Genomic DNA, 27784 nt, shown 5'->3' with positions numbered 1-27784 from the left:
ATTATCAGCACTACTGTATTTTGATGAGGGCACTCCTCCCTTTATTAAAAGTACGGTACGGACCGCACCATAGGATGATCCAAACCGTCCATTAGATGGGCCACAGCCTAAATAGGTTGTGGCTCAAAAATCATTTCCAATGGTTGATCCTGACCCTCCGATCTATCGAGGGTTAGGAACAACCCTCTAAGATTCAGATCGGACGGTTAGGATCGATCTCTGGAAATGATTTTTGGGGCACAACCTATTTAGGCTGTGGCCCATCTAATGGACGGTTTGGATCATCCTATGTGCGGTCCGTACCCTACTTTTAATAAAGTGAGGAGTGCCCTAATCAAAATACCGTAGTGCTGATAACATTTCCCTTTTACTATTACGTAGTTTACGGATTTATTACTGTATGTTTGGTATTTTTATTAGAATGGTACGAGTATCTTTATAAAACTGATTACTTTTATAAAACCGAGTTATTGGTTTCATGTTTTATGAGTTGGTTGTTGAAGATAGATAGTGGTTAAACCTTTTGGGTCAACGACTTTCACTCTAATACAAGAAAATATATGATTTTTGATTTATGCAAAGAATCAGAAACCTTATAAATACAAGGGGGAAAAGAAAATAATAGAACTGACCTTTTCTGCTTCTTCTTCTTTTTGCGACGGAGATTGAAGCAACTCAAGCAATTTTTTCGTAGAAACCCTTCTTGAGCACTCAAGGAAAAGAGGAGCAGAAGAGTTCCAAAAAAATATAGAAACCCTAAAAATAGGGATTCAATTAGTAAAAGAAAATAAATTTTTTATTCGTTTAGTTTTAAAAGCAAAGAGAAACGTAAAAGGGGTGAATTTATCTTCGAGCAGTTAACCTTTCTCATAGACTTTAGAAACGTAAAGTGAGCTGAATTTTTAGTTATCCTTTCTCACAAAAACGTTGTGAGTGGAGGATTTTATTCGTCAGATAGGCAAATATCACTGCCCTATAATAAAATCCCTATTTTATAGCGATAGAATTGTGAGTTAACCTTTCTTAAAAACTTTAGAAACGTAAAGGGCGTAAAATCCCTATTTTATAGGGAAACGTTAGGGGGGTTTTATTCATAAGATGGGGAAATATCACTACTCTTTAATAAAATTCCTATTTTATAGAGATATAATTGAGATTTTTAAATTTCTATCCGAAATAATAGGTGTTAAAAGTATCTTTAGGTCGAGTTCTCTGTTTTTTTGTCTATCCCGAGTTTTGGATCTCCCTTTCATGTTTTATGAATTAGGGATGATGTTTTGCACCCATGAATGTATCATCTTTCTCTTTATCTCATAAACCGGAAAGGGTCCCAGTCAAACCCAGCTTACCTACCAAGAAAAGTATTTGGTCAGGATTCGATTACAACGAAATGCCTCAACAATGTTAGCCTAATATGCATGAAATTGAATATTATACAAGAGCAACCACTCCTGCTGGAAATGCCCTTTTCATTTGCACAGTCATTTTATTTATACTTCACCACATTAGCACACGATTATAAGTAGAATTGAACATATAAAAGAGAGAGATCCCGCACTTCACACAACAAATATACACCACTTTGACACATACACCGTACAAATGGATTGAATGTTGTAAGACGCATTATGCAAGATAAAAACACCCAACCCATCAATCACTCCCATTTGCATTGGATTCGATGGGTGTGCCTAAAATCATATGTTAGAACCACGCTCCCATTCATCCTCCTCAAAACAAACCTCTCCACCAGCACATAACAACCAAACTTCTTCCATCCACCATCTCCTCCTCCAAACTTCTCCATTCTCTCCACCTTCACATCCATTTCTTTCCCTTCAACCCACCCTCCTCTAACTTCCTCCCATCTCATTCTCTCTACAATTGCCAAGCTCAACCCTACACCCAAGCCTCCTCCTCCCTCATGCTTAAGAGGCCTAAACCATCTCATCCCGTCAATCACACTTGTTTCTTCCTGCACCATTTCTTTGCCATAGAGTCGTGCTACTTCCTTCTGCACGTTCACACTCACCACCACGAGATTTCCTTGGCTACCATCATTCTCACACGCGTCAATCTTTTCCCACAACTGCTCCATACTCATCTCATAAAACAAGGATTTTTTCATTTGGTCTATCAAACTACACTCTTCTCCAATGAACATGAAAGGACAATACCATTTACCTACAACCGTGCTTGAAGAGCGGTTGTTAGAGATTGGAAAATTGAACTTAGGAAGGCACATCTGCAGAGAAACGTCTACTCCATATGCCTCACCTAATTCACAATCGCGTGGTGTCAAAGTAGAAACGGTCCATCCAAATCTACTCAAGAAATTCGGAGGAAAACCATCTTGAGCTATAGACTTTGCAACGAAGGAGCCCCTAGGATGTTGTGGAATGATCACCACTTGCTGATATATGCTCATGTGATTTAGCGGCAATGGTTGTACTTCCTTTATGTAATTAAGACAAAAGCAACATGTCCCGATGTCCTTTTCTGGTGAACATGTGCATGCCTTCCTGCAGAATCAATTCATACATCATTCAGAAAAATCGTCTCTCTAAAATATTGAGTGCCTCTTTTGATGACACCAAATTAGTCCTTGTTCGCCAATATTATTATTTTAATTATTTTTAAAGAAGATATTAAAATGAGTTCAAATGATTAGTACAAGTGTTATTTGTTAACCATTATTATTATTAGTATTGCTAACCATTATTATTATAAGTATTGCTAACCATTATTATTATTAGTATTATTAAAAGAGTTTCTTCTCTATCGCGTGGATAACATCAGCCCAAAATAAAAGGGGTCCACATTTTTTGGATGATCCAAACCATTCATTTGATAGGCCCTGACATTGATGGTTTGTACCCAAAAAATCAGCTCCATAGGATCATCCTAACCCGCTCATTTTAACCTCCACAAATCGAAGGGTTGGGATGATCCTATGGAGCTGATTTTTTTGTCACACCCTATCTATGTCAGGGCCCAATAGATGAGTGGTCTGCATCACTTTAAAAATGTGGGCCCGCACTGTATTTGGGGCCGGCGGAGTAGATAACGTATCTACTCTATATAGTAGACGCTCTTTTCTCTATTTAGATTTAACTTCAAAATAATATATATATATATATATATATATATATATATATATATATATATATATAGAGGAAAGTGTTTCTAGTCCGGCCGACTAGAGATCATTCTCTAGTCCACCACCAAAAACACATGGGTCCCACATATTTTGTGGTGATCTAAAGCATTCATTTGATAGGCCTCATCATAGATAGGATGTCCACAAAAATTCAGCTTCATAGGATCTTCTTAACCCTTCGATTTGTGGAGTTAAAAAATGGACAGATTTGTGGCGGTTTATAGCCGTCCATTTTAAGCTCCACAAATCATAGGGTTGGGATGATCCTATGAAGCTAATTTCTTGGGGACACCGTCTCTATGTCAGGCCCCATCAAATGAATGCTTTGCATCACCCAAATATGTGGGACCTATGTGTTTTTGGTCGGCGGACTAGAGAATGATCTCTAGTCGGCCGGACTAGAAACACTTTCCTCATATATATATATATATATATATATATATATATATATATATATATATATATATATATATGTGTGTGTGTGTGTGTGTGGGTTTTTTTTTTTGAAAAGCAACATAGAATCCATTAATATAGAAGGTAGACGGGATCAGGAGTCCCATTCTATAATACAAAATATTAAGGAAAATTGGAACGGGCATACCCGAACCCAAAACAGTGGAAACCAACACCGTATAAATACGTTGAAGCAAAGACAATCCTGCTCGGACTAGCTTCATCCTGTTTTCTTTTAGCTATCCCCATACTTTTCGATACTGTAAGTAGGTTGGCTACCTGTCAGGGTAACCTGATGACCCTTCAGCTGGAGTTCGGGTTTATATAATATATATGAGGCAAAAGGCCCAAATCAGTAAAGTTTGCCAGTCGAATTTTTTTTGTGGTGCATCGATTCTTCATCGAAAGTTCAATTACTAAAGGTAGATATATGAAGTTCAAGAGAAGGAACTTACCCAATATGTTTGCCTTCTGCCAATATAACATAATATCGATTGGAAGACAAGGGGTGACCCATCACAGGAATGAACAGCACCTTGTACGACTTAGTGTGTGTTTGAATTTGTCCATCATGATGTGTGGTAGAGGTGTGTGGAACATTTAGGAACTTGTTCTGAGGGAAAGGGAGTTCTCTAATGCTGCTATCTTTATATGTTCCCCAACAACAACTGGTAACTTCTTCCTCTGATTCTTCATCGAAAAGAACCAAATAACCAGAATTTGGACCTTCTGGAGGAGACATACCTAAAGATCCAGGAGACTTTCTGTACATTGAAAGAGGCCTCGTCACGTACATTTTTCTCTCCTATTTTGGTAATAAAAAAACAACCTTAAATGCTGTTACTCTCTTTGAGTTTCTTGATTATCATTCTCTTCTTCTTATCTTATATAGACAAAGAGGGAGAACATGGCGTTAAAAAAAAGGTTTTGAATGAAATAATATTGTGGATTATGTTGATGGGATTGAGGTCCTTAAAGAAACATTCCTCTTAAAAAAATAATTATTGAGAAGGTACGACACGTAAATTCTTCCCATTTGACTCCTGTCCTGATCATGAGTGCATCTCAGGCTCATCCACACTGCCTTATTTTTCCACCACCGAAGCAGTCTCTCCATGTGGGCCTTGTTCGATACTGAACCCAACCTGCTTGCAGCTATTTCTTGCAGGTGTAGCATCTGCTCTCACTATAGCGATTCAATTTCATCTCTTCAACTCCAACATGGGGTGCCTCTCAAAGCTTCCATGCCCATACAAGTCCAAAATAGAGTCATCCCTTAAACAAGTCATGATTGTCAGTTTTTCACTCACCTCACAGCCTACCCAGTAGATCAAATGGAATACAGCAGAATAGGTCATCCCACAGTTACTTTTACAATGCATATCGAGTATGGAAATATGGTTCCGTCCCTTAGATTTCTTATTAATGGTTGATTTTAGATTCTAATGATGGTTTCAGCTCAACATGTTGGTTTTCAAGGGTTTTTTTAATCAGATGTGATTCCTTTTGTAGTTTCATCATCTTGAGGGCGTATCTCTTCTTACAGAAACTACTATAATTAGAATTTCCTCACTACTTAAGCTCTAGTAATTAGTAATCAGTGACTTGATGGGCTAGCATTTCTCTTTGTTTGTATTTTATTTTTATATTTTTAAATATTGTATTTTGTTGAACATCTTCATCTATATATTGATTGCAAGTTGAAATTATAAAACAATGTCGAGAACTTGGTCTTGGTTCCGGGGGATTCTATCAACCGGGCTATAAGAATGGAGCAAAACTGAATCTACAGATGATGTGTCTAGGAAGAAATTGGGATCCAGAAACAAAGCGGTTATGGACATATACGATCAATTGATGATGCTACACCTCCTAGTATCCCAGTTGAATTCAAGCATTTAGTTCAGAAAGCAATTCAAACTTCTCGTGCCTTTATAAAGAGAACCTCCAACTCCATCGAAGATACATTTCCTAAAATGTCACTAATGGAAACCTCCAACCCCAGGAAAGATGAGCTTCCTAAAATGTCACCTGATATCTGCATTGTCAACTTCTATACGACTAGTGGGAAACTGGTTCTCCATCAGGTGCGTGAAGGAATCGTATTTCTTAATTAATATCAATGGATTTTTTTTTTCTTTTTATAATGATCGTTTTGAATATGTTATTCATAATGTGTCATTTTAAGTATGTTATTCACGTTTTGCTTTTAATGCTTTCCATTTTGAAGGGAAAAGTTTCCCTTTAGTTTAGTGCCCCTCAAACTCCCATAAATGTAAATAAATTCAGCCCTATCACTCCCATAAATGATAGTGTTTAAGTTTTGCACTTTTGCTTATCTTGAAAATATTTGCCTCGATACAAAAATTGTGCAAGAGTACAAGGCCATTAGATTATATTTTACTTGATCATATTCTTCTCCGTGTACAAGGCCTAAATAGCTTGTGTCCCAAAAATCATTTCCATAGGATGAATCCTAATGCTCCGATCTATAGATGGACTGCACATCATGGAAACCTTTATAGTTCGGTGGGTTATGATCATCCTCTAGAAATGATTTTCGAGGCACAACCTTTTTACATTGTGGTTCAACAAATGAATAGTTTGGATGGCACAATACCTTTTGAAAAATACTGGACTATACGGCCACCCACCATATGAAATCTCTAAAATAGGAATGCACCGCACAGAAGGCTTATTGGATGGATGCCATCCAATCACCTGGCCAAACCCCAAGGTTGCAAAGGTCAAATGATTCACATGAAAAACCAGTGTTTTAAAAATGCGGATGCGGTGAGGAACGCGGCCGAAGAAAATCCTAGTCGATTTGGCACTGCATGGCAGAGCACTCGGTTTCCGTGGCTAAGTACTCGGTTGACGCGTTCATAATTTGGCAGAGTCAAAGGAATTTTTATTGACTCTGTGTGGCAAAACACGAATTGTGGCTCAGGTAAAAGAGAGTCGACGCGGACGCTGGGGAGTTTTAAAACTATGTGAAAAACTAGTGGAAAAAAACACGTTAGAGATGACAAAGAGGTTTTAACAAAAGAGTGTAGGGTAGAATCAACCTAAAGCAGTAAGCAGCCATGGATATTTAAAGCTCGAGAGAAGGAAATTACCCCATGTGTTTGCCTTGTGCCCTTATAACATAATATCGATTGGAAGACAAGGGTTGGTCCATCACAGGGACGAACAGCACATTGTCCCGGTGAGTCTGTTGATGAGGGCCGTTTCGAGTATACGAGGTAGTGGTGTGTGTAACGGTTAGGAACTTGTCTTGAGGGAAAGGGAGGTCTATAACTCTGCTATCTTTACAAGTTGATCCCCAACAACACGTAGCTTCTGCCTCTGCTTCTTCATCACAAAGAACAAGATAACCAGAATTAGGACCTTCGGGAGTTGACATACCTGCAGCTTCAGGAGACTTCCTGTACAATGAAAGAGGCCTCGTCACATACATTTTTCTCTCCTCTGAGTTTCTCGAGCGAACATCAACTTCTTCTAATCTTACAAAAGGGATTTGGTAATATCGTGGATGCTATATATTTATGGGATCTGCTAGGGACAGCCTGCCCGCGAAATGCTTCCTGGGAAGGTCTCTCTAGCAAATCCCTATATTTATAGGCAGATGTAATTGGGGATTAAATGAATGAAGACAAAATCTGCTGAAAAGTGAGCCTGTGTGGCTACTCTCACATGCAACAGCCCATCTGCGAAATGCCTTCTCCGATGTTGGCTAGCAAATCCCTATATATTTATGGGTCGATGTTACTGAGGTTTCAAATAATGAAATTTCCCTTTCTCGTGGGTATTATATACTTATGGGTCGATGTTATTGAGGTCTGAAGTTTCCCCTTGGCCAAGGAATAAGGTGGGATGACACGTAAGGTTCCATTATCTTTCGTACTACTTTCCGAGAAACAACGAAAATAAGGGTAAAATGTCACATAAGCTTTCCCAAAAACAAATGGGAAATGATATCAGCACGACCATGCCTTAATAACTGGACAAATGCATCTTGTCTTTTCCATTTTAATTGGTTTGGATCGAGATGTTTCTTTCTGCTTCGAAGGCGCCATATGGTTCGGTGGCATATTCTTTGGTTTCAATAAAAACTATTTATCTATTCGACCTTGTTATAAAGGCTACAAATTAAAACCCATCCCCATCGGACGATTCTAACCCTCCAATTTATGACTCTTAAATAAGCAATAAAAAAGAGTAATGATAGTGTTGAGAAAATCCGCCGGGCAATCCCATCCGATCGTGCACAAATATAACGGAAAAGTAAAATAAACAAGCCATAAGATGAACACCAAGATTTTACGTGGTTCGGCAAAGCCTACTCCACGGGCGAGAAACACGATCTTCCACTATGAGAAAACAATATACAATGATTACAATGGATTAATCTCAAACCCACAAACCCGCAACCCTTTCCTTGCTTCTCACACCCAAGACCGTACACAAGATATAACACGAGAGATAAACCCGAAATAGAACCTAAGAGAAAATCCCGAGATGACAATCATCTTCTCCCTTTCTCTCTCCTTTGGCATCCGACACACCAAAGACGTCTTGCTTCGCCGCAACCCAAGAGAACAACATTTCTCTTTTTATAGTTTAGTTTTTTCCCCAAAGGCTATTTTTTCCTTTACCTTCCCACCCAAGCAACCACCGTGGGTGGGAAATAAGGCAACTTTCCCAACAGATAGACTGAAGGGCTCCCATGAAAAAAACCCAGCTACAAGGGCACCCCTATTGGTCCATCTCCACAAAGTGCATTTATTGCTATTTTAATTTAATATTTACCAGAAGCATTTTATAATTTTCTATGCCCACTTTATTGAGATGGACCAAAAGGGGTGCCCTTGTAGTTAGTTTTTGCAAGGGCTCCCTTCAGTCTATCATTCCTTAAAAAAATAAAGAAACAACTATGCATTCACAGCTACAAAATGGTCCAATATGAGTGAATTTTGATAAGTGGTGCACCTTTGGTAAGGTTGGGTAGGCCCTACTTGTACTTCGCCCTTGAAGGTCTCACTTATTATGTCCCACTGTGAAATCCTGTAAGCTGTGGTGGTGCCACGCGGCAGCCCCTCTCCATCCCGTATAATACAGAGGTTTCCAAGAGTTAGAGAATTCAAAACGAAACTCCCTTCCCAATATTAATGTATATCCACTATAACAAGCCCTTATCTTCTATAATTGGAGATTTACTAATACGGATCACTGCTGACGTGGCACCAAAGAAATTCAAAGGGAAAACGATTTGGATCCTATAAATTTATTAATTAATTCTCGCGTAATGGCCTTCTAAAATCGTGTCTTTTCCCCTCCCACTTAACCCATATTCGTTGCCTTTACGATGTTAACGCTAAGAAGAAATGGTGTGTACGATAAATGACATGTGTTTTTTATTAGGGAAATATTATCAGCACTACTGTATTTTGATGAGGGCACTCCTCCCTTTATTAAAAGTACGGTACGGACCGCACCATAGGATGATCCAAACCGTCCATTAGATGGGCCACAGCCTAAATAGGTTGTGGCTCAAAAATCATTTCCAATGGTTGATCCTGACCCTCCGATCTATCGAGGGTTAGGAACAACCCTCTAAGATTCAGATCGGACGGTTAGGATCGATCTCTGGAAATGATTTTTGGGGCACAACCTATTTAGGCTGTGGCCCATCTAATGGACGGTTTGGATCATCCTATGTGCGGTCCGTACCCTACTTTTAATAAAGTGAGGAGTGCCCTAATCAAAATACCGTAGTGCTGATAACATTTCCCTTTTACTATTACGTAGTTTACGGATTTATTACTGTATGTTTGGTATTTTTATTAGAATGGTACGAGTATCTTTATAAAACTGATTACTTTTATAAAACCGAGTTATTGGTTTCATGTTTTATGAGTTGGTTGTTGAAGATAGATAGTGGTTAAACCTTTTGGGTCAACGACTTTCACTCTAATACAAGAAAATATATGATTTTTGATTTATGCAAAGATTCAGAAACCTTATAAATACAAGGGGGAAAAGAAAAGAATAGAACTGGCCTTTTCTGCTTCTTCTTCTTTTTGCGACGGAGATTGAAGCAACTCAAGCAATTTTTTCGTAGAAACCCTTCTTGAGCACTCAAGGAAAAGAGGAGCAGAAGAGTTCCAAAAAAATATAGAAACCCTAAAAATAGGGATTCAATTAGTAAAAGAAAATAAATTTTTTATTCGTTTAGTTTTAAAAGCAAAGAGAAACGTAAAAGGGGTGAATTTATCTTCGAGCAGTTAACCTTTCTCATAGACTTTAGAAACGTAAAGTGAGCTGAATTTTTAGTTATCCTTTCTCACAAAAACGTTGTGGGTGGAGGATTTTATCCGTCAGATAGGCAAATATCACTGCCCCTATAATAAAATCCCTATTTTATAGCGAAAGAATTGTGAGTTAACCTTTCTTAAAAACTTTAGAAACGTAAAGGGCGTAAAATCCCTATTTTATAGGGATACGTTAGGGGGGTTTTATTCATAAGATGGGGAAATATCACTACTCTTTAATAAAATTCCTATTTTATAGAGATATAATTGAGATTTTTAAATTTCTATCCGAAATAATAGGTGTTAAAAGTATCTTTAGGTTGAGTTCTCTGTTTTTTTGTCTGTCCCGAGTTTTGGATCTCCCTTTCATGTTTTATGAATTAGGGATGATGTTTTGCACCCATGAATGTATCTTTCTCATAAACCGGTAAGGGTCCCAGTCAAACCCAGCTTACCTACCAAGAAAAGTATTTGGTCAGGATTCGATTACAACGAAATGCCTCAACAATGTTAGCCTAATATGCATGAAATTGAATATTATACAAGAGGAACCACTCCTGCTGGGAATGCCCTTTTCTTTTGCACAGTCATTTTATTTATACTTCACCACATTAGCACACGATTATAACTAGAATTGAACATATAAAAGAGAGAGATCCCACACTTCACACAACAAATATACACCACATTGACACATACACCATACAAATGGGATTGAATGTTGTAAGACGCATTATACAAGATAAAAACACCCAACCCATCAATCACTCCCATTTGCATTGGATTCGATGGGTGTGCCTAAAATCATATGTTAGCACCACGCTCCCATTCATCCTCCTCAAAACAAACCTTTCCACCAGCACATAACAACCAAACTTCTTCCATCCACCATCTCCTCCTCCAAACTTTTCCATTCTCTCCACCTTCACATCCATTTCTTTCCCTTCAACCCACCCTCCTCTAACTTCCTCCCATCTCATTCTCTCTACAATTGCCAAGCTCAACCCTACACCCAAGCCTCCTCCTCCCTCATGCTTAAGAGGCCTAAACCATCTCATCCCGTCAATCACACGTGTTTCTTCCTGCACCATTTCTTTGCCATAGAGTCGTGCTACTTCCTTCCGCACGTTCACACTCACCACCACGAGATTTCCTTGGCTACCATCATTCTCACACGCGTCAATCTTTTCCCACAACTGCTCCATACTCATCTCATAAAACAAGGATTTTTTCATTTGGTCTATCAAACTACGCTCTTCTCCAATGAACATGAAAGGACAATACCATTTACCTACAACCGTGCTTGAAGAGCGGTTGTTTGAGATTGGAAAATTGAAGTTAGGAAGGCACATCTGCAGAGAAACATCTACGCCATTTGCCTCACCTAATTCACAATCCCGTGGTGACAAAGTAGAAACAGTCCATCCTGTTCTACTCAAGAAATTCGGAGGAAAACCATCGTGAGCTATAGACTTTGCAACGAAGGAACCCCTACGACGTTGTGGAATGATCACCACTTGCTGATATATGCTCATGTGATTTAGCGGCAAAGGTTGTACTTCCTTTATGTAATTAAGACAAAAGCAACATGTCCCGATGTCCTTTTCTGTTGAACATGTGCATGCCTTCCTGCAGAATCAATTCATACATCATTCAGAAAAATCGTCTCTCTAAAATATTGAATGCCTCTTTTGATGACACCAAATTAGTCCTTGTTCGCCAATATTATTATTTTAATTATTTTTAAAGAAGATATTAAAATGAGTTCAAATGATTAGTACAAGTGTTATTTGTTAACCATTATTATGATAAGTATTGCTAACCATTATTATTATAAGTATTATTAAAAGAGTTTCTTCTCTGTCGCGTGGATAACATCAGCCCAAAATTTTTTTGGATGATCCAAACCATTCATTTGATAGGCCCTGACATTGATGGTCTGACCCAAAAAATCAGCTCCATAGGATCATCCTAACCCGCTCATTTTAACCTCCACAAATCGAAGGGTTGGGATGATCCTATGGAGCTGATTTTTTTGTCACACCCTATCTATGTTAGGGCCCAATAGATGAGTGGTTTGCATCACTTAAAAAATGTGGGCCCCCACTGTATTTGGGGCCGGCGGAGTAGATAACGTATCTACTCTATATAGTAGACGCTCTTTTCTCTATTTAGATTTAACTTCAAAATAATATATATATATATATATATATATATATATATATATATATATATATATATATATATATATATATATATATATATACACTAGTAAAAAAACCCGTGCGATGCACGGGCCGTCAAAGAACTGTACGGACCACATCATAGGTTGATCCAAACCGTCCATATGATGGAACACAACATAAATAGGTTGTGCCCCAAAACTCATTTCCATAGGCTGATCCTAGCCCTCCAATCTATAGAGGTTTTCATAATATGTTGTTTCTCTTAAATCGGATGGTTAAGATCACCCTATAAATTTTTTTATTAAAAAAGCATAAAGGAGGGGGGTAGGATTAAAATTATTTGGCTTTAATGGGTGCCTTTGTTAAAAAGCATAAAGGAGGGGGTATGATTGAAAATATGTGTGTTAAATGGGTGCCTTTGTTAAAAAAAGTCAAAAAGAGTGATGTGTAATTCTACAAAAAATTCCCTTATTTTCTCTTCTGCTATATAGATATAGATATATAGGGGAATGTGTGTGTGTGTGTGTTTTTTGAAAAGCAACATAGAATCCATTAATATAGAAGGTAGACGGGACCGGGAGTCCCATTCTACAATACAAAATATTAAGAAAAATTGGAACGGGCATACCCGAACCGAAAACAGTGGAAACCAACACCGTATAAATACGTTGAAGCAAAGACAATCCTGCTCGGACTAGCTTCATCCTGTTTTCTTTTAGCTATCCCCATACTTTTCGATACTGTAAGTAGGTTGGCTACCTGTCAGGGTAACCTGATGACCCTTCAGCGGAGTTCGGGTATATATAATATATATGAGGCAAAAGGCCCAAATCAGTAAAGTTTGCCAGTCGAATTTTTTTTGTGGTGCATTGATTCTTCATCGAAAGTTCAATTACTAAAGGTAGATATATAAAGTTCAAGAGAAGGAACTTACCCAATATGTTTGCCTTCTGCCAATATAACATAATATCGATTGGAAGACAAGGGGTGACCCATCACAGGAATGAACAGCACCTTGTACGACTTAGTGTGTGTTTGAATTTGTCCATCATGATGTGTGGTAGAGGCGTGTGTAACATTTAGGAACTTGTTCTGAGGGAAAGGGAGTTCTCTAATGCTGCTATCTTTATATGTTCCCCAACAACAACTGGTAACTTCTTCCTCTGATTCTTCATCGAAAAGAACCAAATAACCAGAATTTGGACCTTCTGGAGGAGACATACCTAAAGATCCAGGAGACTTTCTGTACATTGAAAGAGGCCTCGTCACGTACATTTTTCTCTCCTATTTTGGTAATCAAAAAACAACCTTAAATGCTGTTACTCTCTTTGAGTTTCTTGATTATCATTCTCTTCTTCTTATCTTATATAGACAAAGAGGGAGAACATGGCGTGAAAAAAAAGGCTTTGAATGAAATAATATTGTGGATTATGTTGATGGGATTGAGGTCCTTAAAGAAACATTCCTCTTCAAAAAATAATTATTGAGAAGGTACGACACGTAAATATTTCCATGGCATGTCATACTTGCGAGAAACAATCAAAAGTTCGATATGTCACATAAAAAATGGGCCCTACAGCATGTTGAAAAGTCATTTGAATGAAATAGGCTACTGATGTTGGCACTACCAAGTTTGATTCTTGCACTAACTCGTCTTGTCTTTTAATATTTAAACTGATTTGAAAAGCCCTGATGTGCCAATTAAAGAATAAAAGACAAAGTTCTGGGGACCCAAGGGATTCACACTACCCTATACTCCGATGTCCTAATTAACGCGTAGTTGATATGAGACTAAGGGGACGTTTTGCACGGATGCATTAGTAGGAGACACGTTCAGTGATCATCTACGCGTGTAGAAGAGTCCTTTGAATGAAATAGGCTACTGATATTTTCTGCTCTTTTTCTGAGATTTCTTTCAAGATTTTTGGGGATTTCTTCATAGGGTTTTTGCGTTTGCAACGATTTCTTCATAGGTTTGCAAGGATCTCTCTCTTCATTTTGTTTTGCATGTTTTGTGAAAAAGGAAACTAAAGCAATATCGAACTAAAAAGTTTGAAGGTTTTTATAGTCCTTTGGTGTATTGTTTGCTGATTTTCTATTGTGGGACTACTTTTCTCCACTGGGCTTCATAAGATTTTGGAAATCCACCAACAATCCCCCACTCTTTTCAAAATCAACTAGAATAACACAAGATGTCCTAAGGTAGCAATGCATGGCCATAGGTGAAGGATCCTTCTATAGTTCAACTGAATTAACTATATATTTCCGCTATTATTAGGATTTGAGCTTGATCTTAACTTCTGAATTTATATGGGAAGATTATAGTCCACAACTCCACATCATACCATGGCCACTGGTTCTTAACAGAGCAGTGCCCTGGTAGTATATAGAACCCTGATATTAGTTGTAAGTTAGTGACTGATGATATTGTTGATCACTGCTACCAATGGAATGGTGATTTTTGTGGTGATGTCATTGGAAATTTGGAAAACGAGCAGCGCCCAGATACTCTTGTAGACTGGGTTAAATCAACCCATATCTGGCACCGATTGGGTTGTAATTTTCAGAGTGGCAAGATTGGAGGTGTTGAAATAAGGCGCTGCCTCTTGAATTTATCCGCTAGTTGGTTCCTTTGGCAGCGAGGTTGGCTCTTCATGAGCATGGTGTTCTTGAGATTAATGTTATTCATCCAAGCAAGTCTTTCTATGATAGATTGCTACATGCAGTCAAAGAGTTTCTCTGAATTGTATGAATTATTTGTAAACAATGGTGAGAATTAAAGTTCCCATTGCGAAGCTCGTTGCCTTTTGAGAGTGGGAATTCTGTTCTGGAGATACTGAAGCACATTGTAGATGGAAGAGACATGGATCGTAAATGAAAGAAAATTGAAGGTGTGATTATTTAGACTAGAGAGTTGAGGCGATCTCCGTGTGCTCAATGGAATTTAGAACTATATATACTAAATCTGATATTACATTCTATATGCTGTATTCCTTACCAAGCTTGGGATGAAGGCTTCTTTGACCCTACCAAGATGGTTGGAGAAGGCAATATGATGGTGGCTTGACGCGATTGTGATTTGACAATAGGACACCCTTGATGCACTCTAAGATAGATGAACAGAGTTACTACATGGTCATTTTTATCAATGTATCCTTTCATGTTCATCATCATAATGGTCATCGTGAACACTTTTGTATTATCGTTCTCCGCGATCATTGATGATTACAGGTGAAGTGCTTTGTTGGCTTATAATTAGTGCGAAGAGACATTCGACTAAGATGTATATACCTGTACATCTTTTTTCTTTTTGTAGGTAAGCTGGGATCGATCCTCCAACCTCTAGGTTGAAGAACAAAAGTTTGACCATTGAGCTAGAGGCTCAATCCATATATCTGTATATCTATAAAGCAAATATTTTGTCTTTGTAGCAAGGTAACATGAATATTTGTACAATTGGGAGTAATCTTATATGAATTGTTGTACAATCAACAGGTTAATTTTAAAAATTGCAGGAGAAAAACAATTGAAATGCAATTGGATGGTAGTTATGAATTATGATGATGTTGATGTGGTATTGTTACCAAGGCCCTGTTCGTTTCAGATTGTGACAACCGATGATGAGGGCCCCAATCTGAAACGAACGGGGCCCAAATATCCAGATGAGGAAGCTTCTTCTGTTGTTTTTTCTTCACAATCTTAGAAGCATATTTATGACAATGGTAGGATTGCCTTTTTTTTAATAATTTTCATGATGCAAAATGTGAGGTTGTACGATGGACGTGCATATTTTTTCAAGTAAAAATTCCATTATCCACGTACAGACCATGAAACTAAGTCTTGAACCTCCACAACTAAGCTTATGCAAGAGAATTTTTACAATTGAAATGAACTCTTTTATTTTCATCTTAAGAAGAATGATTCAGCTTTGAATTATTATTGATTCATAGAAACCCATTCCCTCAACTTCTAGTGCAGATTTCAGAAAGAAAATTTACGAAGAAAACAATAATTCCATTCATCAAAACAGGTATAACATCACCAAGACATGAGATATTTTGCAACATATTGCTTCCTCTAAAGAGATTAAAATGCCATTACATATTCAAATGGTACCAGTAACATCCACCTTGTTAAGAAGGTTGGACATCAGGAAGTAAGATTTACATGGTTGCAACTTCATAAAGCCGAGTAATATCAGACATCCTAAAGGGTGTTCTGTTCTAGTAAAGATTCTATTAGAAAACTCATACGGGTCTTCTTTGAGAGACAAGAGTGCCAATTGAGAACTCTTTCCCGTTAGCACTGTCAGTGATTGGTGAAAGAAGAGGGAGTTTCAGCTATCAAGCCGATGATGGAGATTAGTTCCCCTGATTCTTTGACATGAATGTAATGAACTCCATAGCCTCTGGGCTAAATTGCTTGACACCAAATAGCGTAGCTTGCTCTGTCGTTTGGTGTTCGATCCAAACATCATAAGAAGCACAACTTTGATCATATGAAATTGAGACTAATACCAAATACAACATAATAAAGCTGTTATAGTTAAACCTGAACAGCTGGACCGTTATATTTGCCAGAGCGTATATAGAGGTCATCCGGTTCTTCTATCTCCTCAAGCCATGCATAATCTTCCTTCTTTTCAGATATCTCAGGTCGGTTTCCTGTTGCTGCAATTTTGATAGAAGTCAAGGGTAGGAACTCATATACTTGATTCTTTTTAACGAGATTTTATATGCTGGGTGAGCGTGAAGAGCAGCATTTTTCAAAAGTACAGTGGGGCCCCCTTCACAGGATGATCCAAACCGTTCATTTGTTGGGCCACAATGTAAATACTAAATAGGCTGTACTTTTTGAAAAATACTAGATTTCATGCACACTTACTATATAACATCGCCTTTTTAACATCAATTCTTAAATCTGTGATTTACTTACGGAAAGTGGAGTAAGGGTAATCATGGTAGTAAGTGCAATTCCTTCCAGCAGCTCTGGAATACGGAGGAGCCAGGACATCGAGCACAGCACAAGACGTGATTGCGGTGAAGCAATGCAGATTACCTCCACTGTTAGGGTACAAAACAGATGTCGCACATGGAGGTGTTAGAACGGTGTCGGCCTGCAACTTTGCCAGTCTCGCTGCGATAAAAAGGAGCACTCAAATTAGATTACAATGCCACCTTTGGAATACAGAAAGCAACACCTTTGAGCTACTCAAATTAGCCAACAAACTAACATACCATTTTCCACTAAACGAAAATAATGATTATAACCATTCCATTAAGCAGAAAAATAGTTTAGGACATTTATGGAATAGCATGCATGGCACCCATGAACTTGGATTGCATCTTGAGTTAATGGGTTGCAGATGATGGTTGGAAAATGCAGAGAGGGACCACCCATCAGCTCTTTAGTTCTAACATACTGAAAATCATCCTGATATTTCCAAGGTGAGTTCACCCCATTATCAAAACACAGTAGTGCGAATATCAGTAGCCCTTAATAATAGTAGATATTTTCTGGGTTCAGTGTCATTTACTTACAAATTTTCAAAAAAAAAAGGTGTCATGTACTTCTCATGGAACAGGGTGTTTTACATGATCCCCAAAACAAGGCTATGTGCACTACCTTGAAAATATCAGTAGAATTTTAGCCAGTCACCATGCAGAAGTGAAATTGATTTATCATTTTGAGAAAGTTCAAGGAACTGTCATTTGGTAGCATGGATCATAATTGTTCAGGACTACATATTTTAGAAGCACACCAGGAAACTGCTCTGGTCCCCCACTTCTTTGTATGCCGACAGGTTCGATCCAATCATACGCCTTCACATGCATGGAACCATAAAGGAGTTTGCTCAAGACGGTCATCCCAGGATGGTCATGGAGTGGAATAACTGATGAAGTTGGCAAGCAGAATATACCAATCTGCAAAACAGACAATATTTACTTGACTAAAAGTGCAAAACACTTTTTAAAAAGCTTGGCAGAGTTAGAAAACATTGTACTATACCCATAAAATAGCTACATTTTACTTTTATATCATGGAATGCTAGATCAATACTAATAATACAAGTAATTATACTGACAAACATCTTTCTCAATAATTGCAACAAATAAAACATAATGAAAAACATCGAATGGGAAGACAAAGGAATGGTGCCCAAGAGGTTCCGTTGATAACAGATAAAGTGCAATAAGAAAGTGGATGAAATGGGGAAAAAAGGTTATCTTAAGGGATTCAAATTATTGCTCTTACCAAGATCAGCGATCTCATTTAACGGTTCTCAAAATTTGATCTTTTTTAATTGAGATCTATCAACATGGCTCGCACCTTGCATTCTAGATGCTTAAAAATCTAGTTCCGGAATAGTTTTTGAGAGTTTGCAGACCAAAACTTTTTAATGTCAGTGTCAAGAAACAAACCAGAACTAGATGTTGTTGCAAATTGCACGTAAAAAGACTGATCAATCCAATTTACCAAAAAAAATAAAAAAATGTAAATGTCACAACTCAATAATCTCTAATTGCCAAAAGCACCCAAATCCTCCTACAAATTTCCCATATAAGAATGCTCAAATAGAAACATGAGCATAATTCACATGCAACGAAAAGGGCTCTTGCTAGTGGATACTCAGATATGCACACCAATCCATCCTACCTAATCACGTGGATGATTTTGGCCTAGCTTTCTGACCGATATACATCTATCAAGATTTGACAAGTTCATGCCCACTTGTAACAATTGTTACATGATGCCATAACAATATATTGAAGTTGTATGATAACTGTAGTCCAGTTCAATGGCAACCTGATGAATCTTTTACCAAAAATAAGAAATAGAAGTCATTGGGTAGCTTTTGGTTGCAATTTTTTTTTTTTTTTTGAATGATGTTTTTGCCGTGGTGTATGTTGTTTGCAGATGACATAGTATTAATTGACGAAACCAAAGCAGGAGTAAATGCTAAGTTAGAGTTATGAGAACTACTTTGGAATCCAAAGGTTTTAGACTGAGTAGGACTAAGACAGAATATATGGAATGCAACTTTAGTAATGTAAGACAAAATATATCGAATCCCCCGTTTCTAGGTTTTAGAAATCTCAGGATGGCGGAGAGATTTCTAAAACCTGGATTTCTTACTCAAAATCCAAGAAACGCTGTCAGCATACAAGAGGGCGAGCCTTGGCGCAACGGTAAGGTTGCTCCATTGTGACCTGTGGTCACGGGTACGAGTCACGAAAAATGCCTTTGCAAAGCAGGGTTAAGGCTGCGTACATTTAGCCCTCCCTGGAGCCTCATGCACTGGGCTGCCCTTTTTCTTTTTTCTGTCAGGACAACATACAGCCTGGATTATAAATCCGCGTGTCCAAACGGCCCCTTGGATACGTGGATTTTAGAATCTTGGATTCCCTCAAAATCCTGTATGGGAGACAAGAGAAGGAGACCGTTTGTCGTTTTCTGATTTCTCGCCCTTCCTTCCGTCGAGCAAGAGAGTATGAGATCTTCCCCTGTTTCCAGGTTTTAGAAATATCAAGACGGGGAGATCTCTAAAACCTGGTTTTCTTACTTAAACCCCTCATCTGCAACCTACTTCCCCTACATCTGCAACCTACTTCCATTGTAAAATCCAGAATTTTACACAGCTTTCAAACTAAAACCTGGATTCTAAAATCCACTTATCGAAACAGCCCCTTATAATTTTCAGAACCTCTTTGGCTGTTAAAAATCTGGATTGTTTCACTCTGAAGTAGCAGTCAGCAGCTTCACCATCTCTGCAAAAAAAGTTGGTAGTTGGTTATTCGCTGAAATGGTAGTTACGTACAAATTGTTACTGTTTGTTTGCACATTGCCATAAGCTTACTGTTTTCATTTTATAATATGCTTCCAGCTTCTGCGTATCGAAGAGGATCTCGGAAATGTACGCTATGCTGGCGAAGCTTTCAGATCACCATAGCAAGAGTAAATTTGGCAATTTTTTCTGGGCATGAGGTACTGTAGCAACACATCTGAGTTATGAGTTATAGTAGGCCTAGCAAATAACAAGAGAATCTTTTGTAGAACTGATCAGCTTAGATGCATTCAGGAGGGCATCTGTTGATCTGCAGAATGTTAGCAATTATGTTATTTCTTGTGGAAATAATTGCCCATCATTCAATAGGAAATGTGGCATTGTTGTGCACTGCTTTTGTAGTTCCGGATTTTTATGAATTTTCTCTATCAGATCAGAAATGTATTAAAGTGTATTTTGCACTGTTGGATTGGTTTGGCTTTTCCATTCTGGTTGGTCTTATAGTTTTAATATTTTAAGACTCTGGTCAACTTTGTTTCATGCTACTCACAGCAAGAATATGAAAACTGAAGCACTTGAGTTGGATATTTTTGGGTCTCTTGATGGAATTCCGTATCCACCTTATTATTCTTTATGATGAGTGTCTACTAGGTATGTGAACACTTCAGTAAACTACCTATTCCTGAAGTTCTCATTTGTTAGATTGTGTACTTTTGGTTCCGGACAATACATGGGGTCTTTCCCAGGAGCAATGGATTATCAAATTTCTCCCGAAGAACCTAAAAAAGTCCCACCTTACCTCTTCTTGGATCTCCCACCTTACCTCTTCTTGGATCTCCTTCACTGAAGTCTATGAATCCCAGTAATCCAAAGGTTGATTGGTTCTTTTGAAAAACCTTTCTTGATTGCTCATGGAGTTAAAATAAAATAAGGGATAAACTTGTCTAATTCTTGAATGACATCACTTGGAGTTCTTGGGCTCTAAATTAATCTACAGATTCTCTCTGTATTGAGATATTTCCAAATCACAATTCTCTGAGCACTGGTTTTGTTATCAATTCTCTGGCCTCTGAATTCATTTCTTGTTGTCATATGTACCCCTGTATACAAATTTCACAAAACACTAAACGGAAGATTAAAGAAAAAACCAGTGTGTATTTTGTTGACACAGAGTCTTGCAAAGCATGCTTGCGTTGTCTTCAATATGATATAGGACTCTGATATTACCTCTAAACATATTGGAGTTGTACTGCCTTCAAGTTCTTCTCAAGCATAACTTATGATAACACTCTATATGGCATTGATGCAACAGGAAAAAAAATCTCATGGCCATTTCTTGCATTGGCAAGAACTGGAGGTTTATAGGATCATCTTTTTCTTCGTAACTTGCTTTATTAGGAAGCCAACGTAGCAATCAATGGAAAAGTCCAGCCGTACCTTGTTTTTCTATTCCATGAGAAGTCTTTGAGGTTAGTGCCCTTTGATTTGATTCAAAATTATGTTGAATTTTGATTCCAATAATAAATTTTGGGCTTACAATCGGTTCTCAAAATCGAAAACCAACATGGCCTTAGAAAATGTTGAGGATGTAAGGGTGTATTTGAAATACGACATAATTATAAGGGATTTGCTAGCCACCTTCGCAGAAGCTACTTCCCGCCCCATCCTCTGCAAGTGATGACAGCCATGCCAGATGAATTAAATGAATAAAGCAAAAGTCAACAGATGCGTCTGTCATCACTTGCAGAGCGCGAAGTAGCTTCTGCGAAGGTGGCTAGCAAATCCCTAATTATAATTAACTTTAGTTTTGATGGAACTCAAACTCTCTAATCTCAAACTTTAATTTGACTAAGAAACCGTGATTGTTTAACAACAAAGCCATCTCGAGTTCAGTTATTATATAGATTAGAATTCAAAAACCTTAGAATTCTCTCTCATTTTCTTATTTCTTAGCCCTGAGCTTTGATCTTGTGCCTCCCTTTAAACTCAGGCTCTTGATCTTCATTTGACCTGAGATCTAACAGGGTAGTGCTATAACAACCATAAGGTGCAAGTGCAAAACTCCTTATATGTGCCAATTGCCTTCTACTCTATTTGATCATGACTTGATTGCAACGAGATGCTTCTTTTTCTTTTCTAAAGAATCATTTTATTTATGTTTCACCATATTACTATATTAGCACAATAGTATACATAGAATTGAACATTGTAAAAGAGAAACCTCTCCCATTTCACGCAACATTGATACATACACTACACAATGGGAATGGATGTTTGTAGAAGCCATGGTGCAAGATAAACGATAAACATCCCACCCGCCAATCACTCCCATTTGCACTGAGCTCGATGGGTGTGCCTAAAATCATATGTTAGCACCACACTCCCATCCATCCTCCTCAAAACAAACCTCTCCACCAACACATAACAAGCAAACTTCTTCCAACCACCACCACCACCTCCAAACTCTTCCACCCTCTCCACCTTTACATCCATTTCTTTCCCTTCAACCCACCCTCCCCTGACTTCTTCCCATCTCATTCTCTCTACAATTGCCAAGCTCAACCCTACACCTAACCCTCCTCCTCCCTCATGCTTAAGAGGCCTAAACCATCTCATCCCATCAACGACATGCTAATCTTCCTGCACGGCTTCTTCGCCATGGAGCCAGGCTATTTCCCTTCGCACGCTCGCATTCACCTCCACAAAATTTCCTTGGCTACCATCATTCTCGCACATGTGAACCTCTTCCCACAATTGCTCCATACTCATCTCATAGAACAAGGATTTTTTCATTTGATCTTTCAAACTACCCTCTTCCCCAAAGAACATGAAAGGACAATACCATTTGCCCACAACCATGCTTGAGGAGCGCTTGTTAGAGATTGGAAAATTGAAATCAGGAAGGCAAATCCTTAGAGAAACATTGATGCCATGTGCCTCACCTAATTGGCAATCACGCGGTGTCGAAGTATAAACTCTCCATCCTTTTCTTCTCAAGAATTCTGGAGGAAAACCATCTTGAGCTACAGACTTTGCAGTGAAGTAGCCACTAAGACGACGAGGGACGATCTCCACTTGCTGATATATGTTCATGTGAGTTAGTGGCGGTGGTTTCACATCTCTTACATAGTTGCAAAAGCAACATGTCCCAATATCCTCCTCTCTTGAACATGTGCTTGCCTTCCTGCAAAATTAATCCATACATCATTCAGAAAAATTATCTCTCTCTAATATTGAGATCAAAATCGATCCTCGTTTGCCAATATTATTATTTTAATTTAATCTATTTTTAAATGGGTATTTAAAGAGGCTCTTAATTACTCATTGAAACTAGAAACAAAATAACTTACATTTTAAAATAATGTATACTGCTTATGGAAAATATTTTTTGAGATGAGCATAGCATTTGAAGAATTATTATAGTCTAAAACTAAGATAACTTATAAAAATTGTTAACATCCTGGTCAAACCCACCCCTCCCCACCTTGCCTAAAGAGATACACTTTGACCCCTTATATGAGTTATAAAGAAGGTAAAAGAATCAAGATAGGTTATTTAATGAGATAACAAATATTTCGGAGTCAAAATCGGACTCAATCCTCTAAACTCTTGAAATATGTTAATAAAAAATAATAATTAAGAAGATAATTTATTTTATTTTTTTTTAATGGTCCATTTGGGGTTCTCTGATTAATGTATTTTTGAAAGATTTCCATCTGCATAAATAAATAAATAATATAATTAAAAAAAAAAAAAGGATGGAAATGCTGTGAGGTTGTTTTAACCGTCCTTTTGCAGGCCACCTTTTTTTTAGGTTCGGTTGGTTTTCTCAAAAATTATATACTTAATAATAAAAAAAAAAAATGTCTAATGAAATAATGGGTACACTCAGAAGTGAGAATAACACCCCCCCCCCCCCCCCCCCCCCCCAAAAAAAAAAAAAAAGGGTTTAAATTTTTCTCAGCAATATTACTCTATATTTTCTCGAAAGAGATACATGTTTCCATACCCTTTTGTTTGTCTTTTGGTTAGAACTATTTTACTTCCCGGACAAGTGGAATTGGGGAACATTGTTTCTAGGGAGGAATTGGCGTCTAGAGGGCTTAGACAAGGGGATCCTTTATCCCCTTTCTTGTTTATCATTGTGGCAGAAATCCTTAGTAGGTTACTGGCGAAGGGAAGCAGCCTTGATCTTTTTAGAGGATTCAGGATCGGCTTGGAGGAGGTGGAGATCTCCCACTTGCAGTTTGCTGATGATACATTATTATTTTGTGAGCCGGAGATTGGGCAAGTGAGAATCTTAAAAGCCATTTTGAGATGCTATGAGCTCATTTCAGGCCAAAAATCTAATTTCCACAAGTCTAAAATTTTTGCTTTGAATATTCCTGAGGAGAGGGCTCTGGAAATTGCTGTGATTCTGGGATGTCAGCTGGACGCGTTTCCTTCCTCATATTTGGGCCTTCCGTTAGGGGTTGGTAGACCGAATAAAGATCTGTGGGTTCCTATAGTTGAGAGGATCGAGAGAAGATTAGGTTCATGGAAAAGGAATCTTGTTTCTCGTGGTGGTAGGCTTGTGCTGGTTAAGGCGGTATTGTCCAATATACCTATATACTTCATGTCTTTATTTAAATGCCCTGTTAGTGTCTCCCTTAGGATTGAACAGATCCAGAGGAGATTTTTGTGGGGTGGGAATGAGGATAAGAGAGGAATTGCTTTGGTCAAATGGGAGGAGGTTTGTGTCCACATTAAGTTGGGTGGTTTGGGTATCAGGAGAATTAGAGTTTTTAATCATGCACTCTTGGGTAAATGGTTATGGAGATTTGGGGATGAGCATGATCGTTGGTGGGTCAAGGTCATTAGAAGTAAGTATGGATGTGATATGGGGAGATGGGAATCCTTGGACTTGTTTGAAAAAAAAGGGTTGTCGGTTTGGAGAGACATTCTAAAAATCTCTTCTCTTTTCAAGTCAAAGGTTAGATTTAGAGTGTATAGGGGTGATATAATATCTTTCTGGCAGGATGTGTGGTGTGGGGATGTGTCCTTTAAGTGTCGTTTTCCGAGATTATTCAATATGGCTTCAAATAGGGAGGCTTTTGTTAGCGATTGCTTTGAGTGGAATGATGGTGTTCTTGTGTGGAACCCTGGGTTTAGAAGATCATTTTTTGAGTGGGAGGTGGAATTGATCTCTAGCCTGCGGGCCCTTCTTGAGGGTTGTTACATTAAAAGGAATGGGGAGGATAAAAGGCTTTGGATTGAGGAACCTTCTGGGACTTTCTCGGTTAAATCTTTCTATAAAAGTATTATGCCCATTTCTAACCCTTCATGTTCGGCAAAGGTATGGAAATTTCATTGCCCACCTAGAGTTTGTATCTTTGGTTGGGCGGTTTGTCGTGATAGAATACAAACTATTAATTTTCTGAGAAACCGTGGTATGTGGCTTATTGATCATTGCCCACTATGTCTGCATGATGGGGAATCTGTGGATCACTTGTTTATGCATTGTTCGTTCACTAGGCTCATATGGCAATTCATCTTCATGAGATTTGGGATTTGTTGGGTTTTTCCAAAATCTATTCCGTCACTATTGCACCAATGGGGAGGGGTTCCTTGGAAGGAAAAAGGAAAAACCTTGTGGAATTTTTGTTTACTTGCTACGTGGTGGTCTATATGGAAGGAGAGGAACTCTAGAGTCTTTGAGGGGAAAGCCATGAATCCTCATTGGATTTACTTGAAGATCATCACCTTGGTTATATCTTGGGTGAGATGCCTCCCATCCTTTCGGTTTGTATCGGCTTTTGATCTTTGGGAAGGTTGGCGGGAGGTGTGCTTTAGTGTTGAGCGCAGAGATCTTATTTTGCATAGGTGGAAGCCCCCTGCTCAAAATATGTATAAGGTTAATTTTGATGGTGCGAGTTCCGGCAATCCGGGTCCGGCAGGAGTGGGAGGGGTTTGTCACAATGATAAGGGGGATGTTATGTGGGCATACTACGGCTCTATTGGTGTGTCTGATTCCTCGGATGCGGAAGTAAGGGCGGCACATTTTGGCATTTTGAATATTGATAGAAGGTTGATGGATCAAACCATTGTTGAGGGAGATTCGTTAAATGTGATTCGTTGGTTGAAAGGTGGGGTGGCTCCTCCGTGGAGATTTCTTTCCATTTTTGATGAGATTGAGGACTTAACTGCGGGGTCCGCTATCGGCTTTCAACATGTTAGAAGATCGGCAAATGATAAGGCGGATGCGCTAGCTAAGCGTGGTGTCTCCGGTGGTTCTATTCTGTGGTTCGACCACCTTCCTCCCTGAAAGGGGTTTTCTCTGTATTTTGTTTTTTCTTTGTTCCTGTTTCTTTCTTGCTTCCTATTGTAGATATGGGTGGTCCATCTCGGCCTCCTAAATTTGCTATATATTATTATTGCCATTTCAAAGAAAAGGAAACAGATTTTAACAAAAAGAGGGTAACTTAGACTCGATATAAAGCAGTAAGAAGCCCTGGATAAGCTTAATAAAGCTAGATATATAAAGCTCAGGAGAAGGAAATTACCCTTGGTGTTTGCCGTCCGCCCTTATAACATAATATCGATTGGAAGACAAAGGCTGGTCCATTACAGGGATGAACAGCACCTTGTCCGAGTGAGTGTGTTGAGTTTTTCCTTGAGACTTGGTGTATTTAACAGTCAGGATCTTGTTCTGAGGGAATGGGAGATCTCTAACTCTGTTATCTTTACAAGTTCCTCAACAACTTGTAGCTTCTGCTTCTGATTCTTCATCAAAAAGAACGAGATAACCAGAATTAGGACCTTCTGGAGGAGACATAACTGCAGCTTCAGGAGACTTCCTGTACAGTGAAAGAGGCCTCGTCACATACATTTTTTTCTCTCTCTTCTCTTACCAAACAAAAGTAACTCTAATCTTATATGTTTTTAAATCTACCAAAATCAACTTATTCTAATCTTATATAGACAAACAAAGAAAATTGGGTCATGGTGTAGAAAACGGCTTTGATAATCTTGTGGATATTATATTTTTATACCTCAAGTCAATGGCATTGGAGTCTCTAATGAAGTTTCCTTTTGGCCAAGGAATGGAGAACGTATGACACGTTTGTTTCCATGATCTTTCATACTGATTTCCCAGAAAAAACCAAAAGAAGAGTGATCTGTCACATACACTCTCCAAGAAAGAACGCAAAACAAAAGGGCAATGATATTTTCAGCCGTGCGCCCCCCTAATAAGGTGATTTGACGTCAAAAAGCGTTAAAATTGCCTGCTGTTCACGTTATAAAGGGGGGTGCATGCGTACTGCCGGGGGTGAAGATATCATCGCCCAAACAAAATTTCTTTGTAAAGGTAAATGCAGCCCAAAAAACATAATATACACAAGCTCTTCATAGCCTACTGGTTTTGTTATCAATTCTTTGGCATCTGGAATCATAGCTTACTTTGGTTGTCAAATGTACCTGTAAACAAATTTCGCCAAACTCTACACGGAATATTAAAGAAAATATCAGTGTGTTTTTTGTTGCCACCGAGTCTTGCAAACCATGCTTGCCTTAGAAAGTGTTAAGCATTTAAGGGTGTATTTGAAATATGACGCAATTATAATCAAGGGCGATGATATTTTCACTCCCCCTGCATTACGCGACCCTTTCCTTGCTTCTCAAACCCAAGATCGTATACAAGAGAAACCCGAGAAAACCCAAAAGAAAACTCAAGAGGAACCCAAGAAAAAACCCTTTTCTTCCTTCTTCTTATCTCTCCTTTTCTCTTTCTCCCTAAGGGTGGCCGTCACACCCCAAGCCTCTCTCGCTCGTCCTCTCTTGCCGTCCTTCCCAAAAGAGAAACCCACTCTCTTTTGGTATTTAGGTTTTCCCCAAAACCTAAATT

The 27784-nt window shown here is 38.4% G+C and overlaps 4 protein-coding genes across 4 annotated transcripts; all 4 read right to left on the bottom strand.

Moving 5' to 3' along the window:
• Positions 1-1516: 1516 nt before the first annotated feature.
• On the bottom strand, positions 1517-7348 carry LOC143878235 (uncharacterized). Its single transcript, XM_077380539.1, has 3 exons — positions 6733-7348; positions 4069-4377; positions 1517-2522 (listed from the first exon to the last, which is right to left on the bottom strand). Exons 1-3 carry the CDS (start codon positions 7071-7073, stop codon positions 1658-1660), a joined length of 1515 nt encoding a protein of 504 aa, XP_077236654.1. The 5' UTR covers positions 7074-7348; the 3' UTR covers positions 1517-1657.
• A 3343-nt stretch (positions 7349-10691) lies between these two features.
• Positions 10692-13388, bottom strand: LOC143878132 (uncharacterized). Its single transcript, XM_077380446.1, has 2 exons — positions 13048-13388; positions 10692-11556 (listed from the first exon to the last, which is right to left on the bottom strand). The coding sequence occupies exons 1-2, from the start codon at positions 13386-13388 to the stop codon at positions 10692-10694; spliced, it is 1206 nt and encodes a 401-aa protein (XP_077236561.1).
• Positions 13389-16404: 3016 nt separating this feature from the next.
• On the bottom strand, positions 16405-18055 carry LOC143878234 (plant cysteine oxidase 3-like). The gene is made up of 4 exons (XM_077380538.1): positions 17875-18055; positions 17049-17249; positions 16665-16783; positions 16405-16560 (listed from the first exon to the last, which is right to left on the bottom strand). Exons 1-4 carry the CDS (start codon positions 17978-17980, stop codon positions 16450-16452), a joined length of 537 nt encoding a protein of 178 aa, XP_077236653.1. The 5' UTR covers positions 17981-18055; the 3' UTR covers positions 16405-16449.
• Positions 18056-22130: 4075 nt separating this feature from the next.
• LOC143878130 (uncharacterized) lies at positions 22131-26825 on the bottom strand. The gene is made up of 4 exons (XM_077380445.1): positions 26641-26825; positions 26442-26610; positions 22532-23083; positions 22131-22456 (listed from the first exon to the last, which is right to left on the bottom strand). The coding sequence occupies exons 1-4, from the start codon at positions 26765-26767 to the stop codon at positions 22222-22224; spliced, it is 1083 nt and encodes a 360-aa protein (XP_077236560.1). The 5' UTR covers positions 26768-26825; the 3' UTR covers positions 22131-22221.
• Positions 26826-27784: the final 959 nt, after the last annotated feature.

This window comes from Tasmannia lanceolata, unplaced genomic scaffold (genome assembly GCF_043159265.1).
Source record: "Tasmannia lanceolata isolate RefF3 unplaced genomic scaffold, GAP_Taslan_0.1 ptg000006l, whole genome shotgun sequence".
Classification (NCBI taxonomy): Eukaryota; Viridiplantae; Streptophyta; class Magnoliopsida; order Canellales; family Winteraceae; genus Tasmannia; species Tasmannia lanceolata.
Note: the sequence above shows the minus strand (reverse complement) of the source record. Positions and strands in the feature narration are given on the sequence as shown.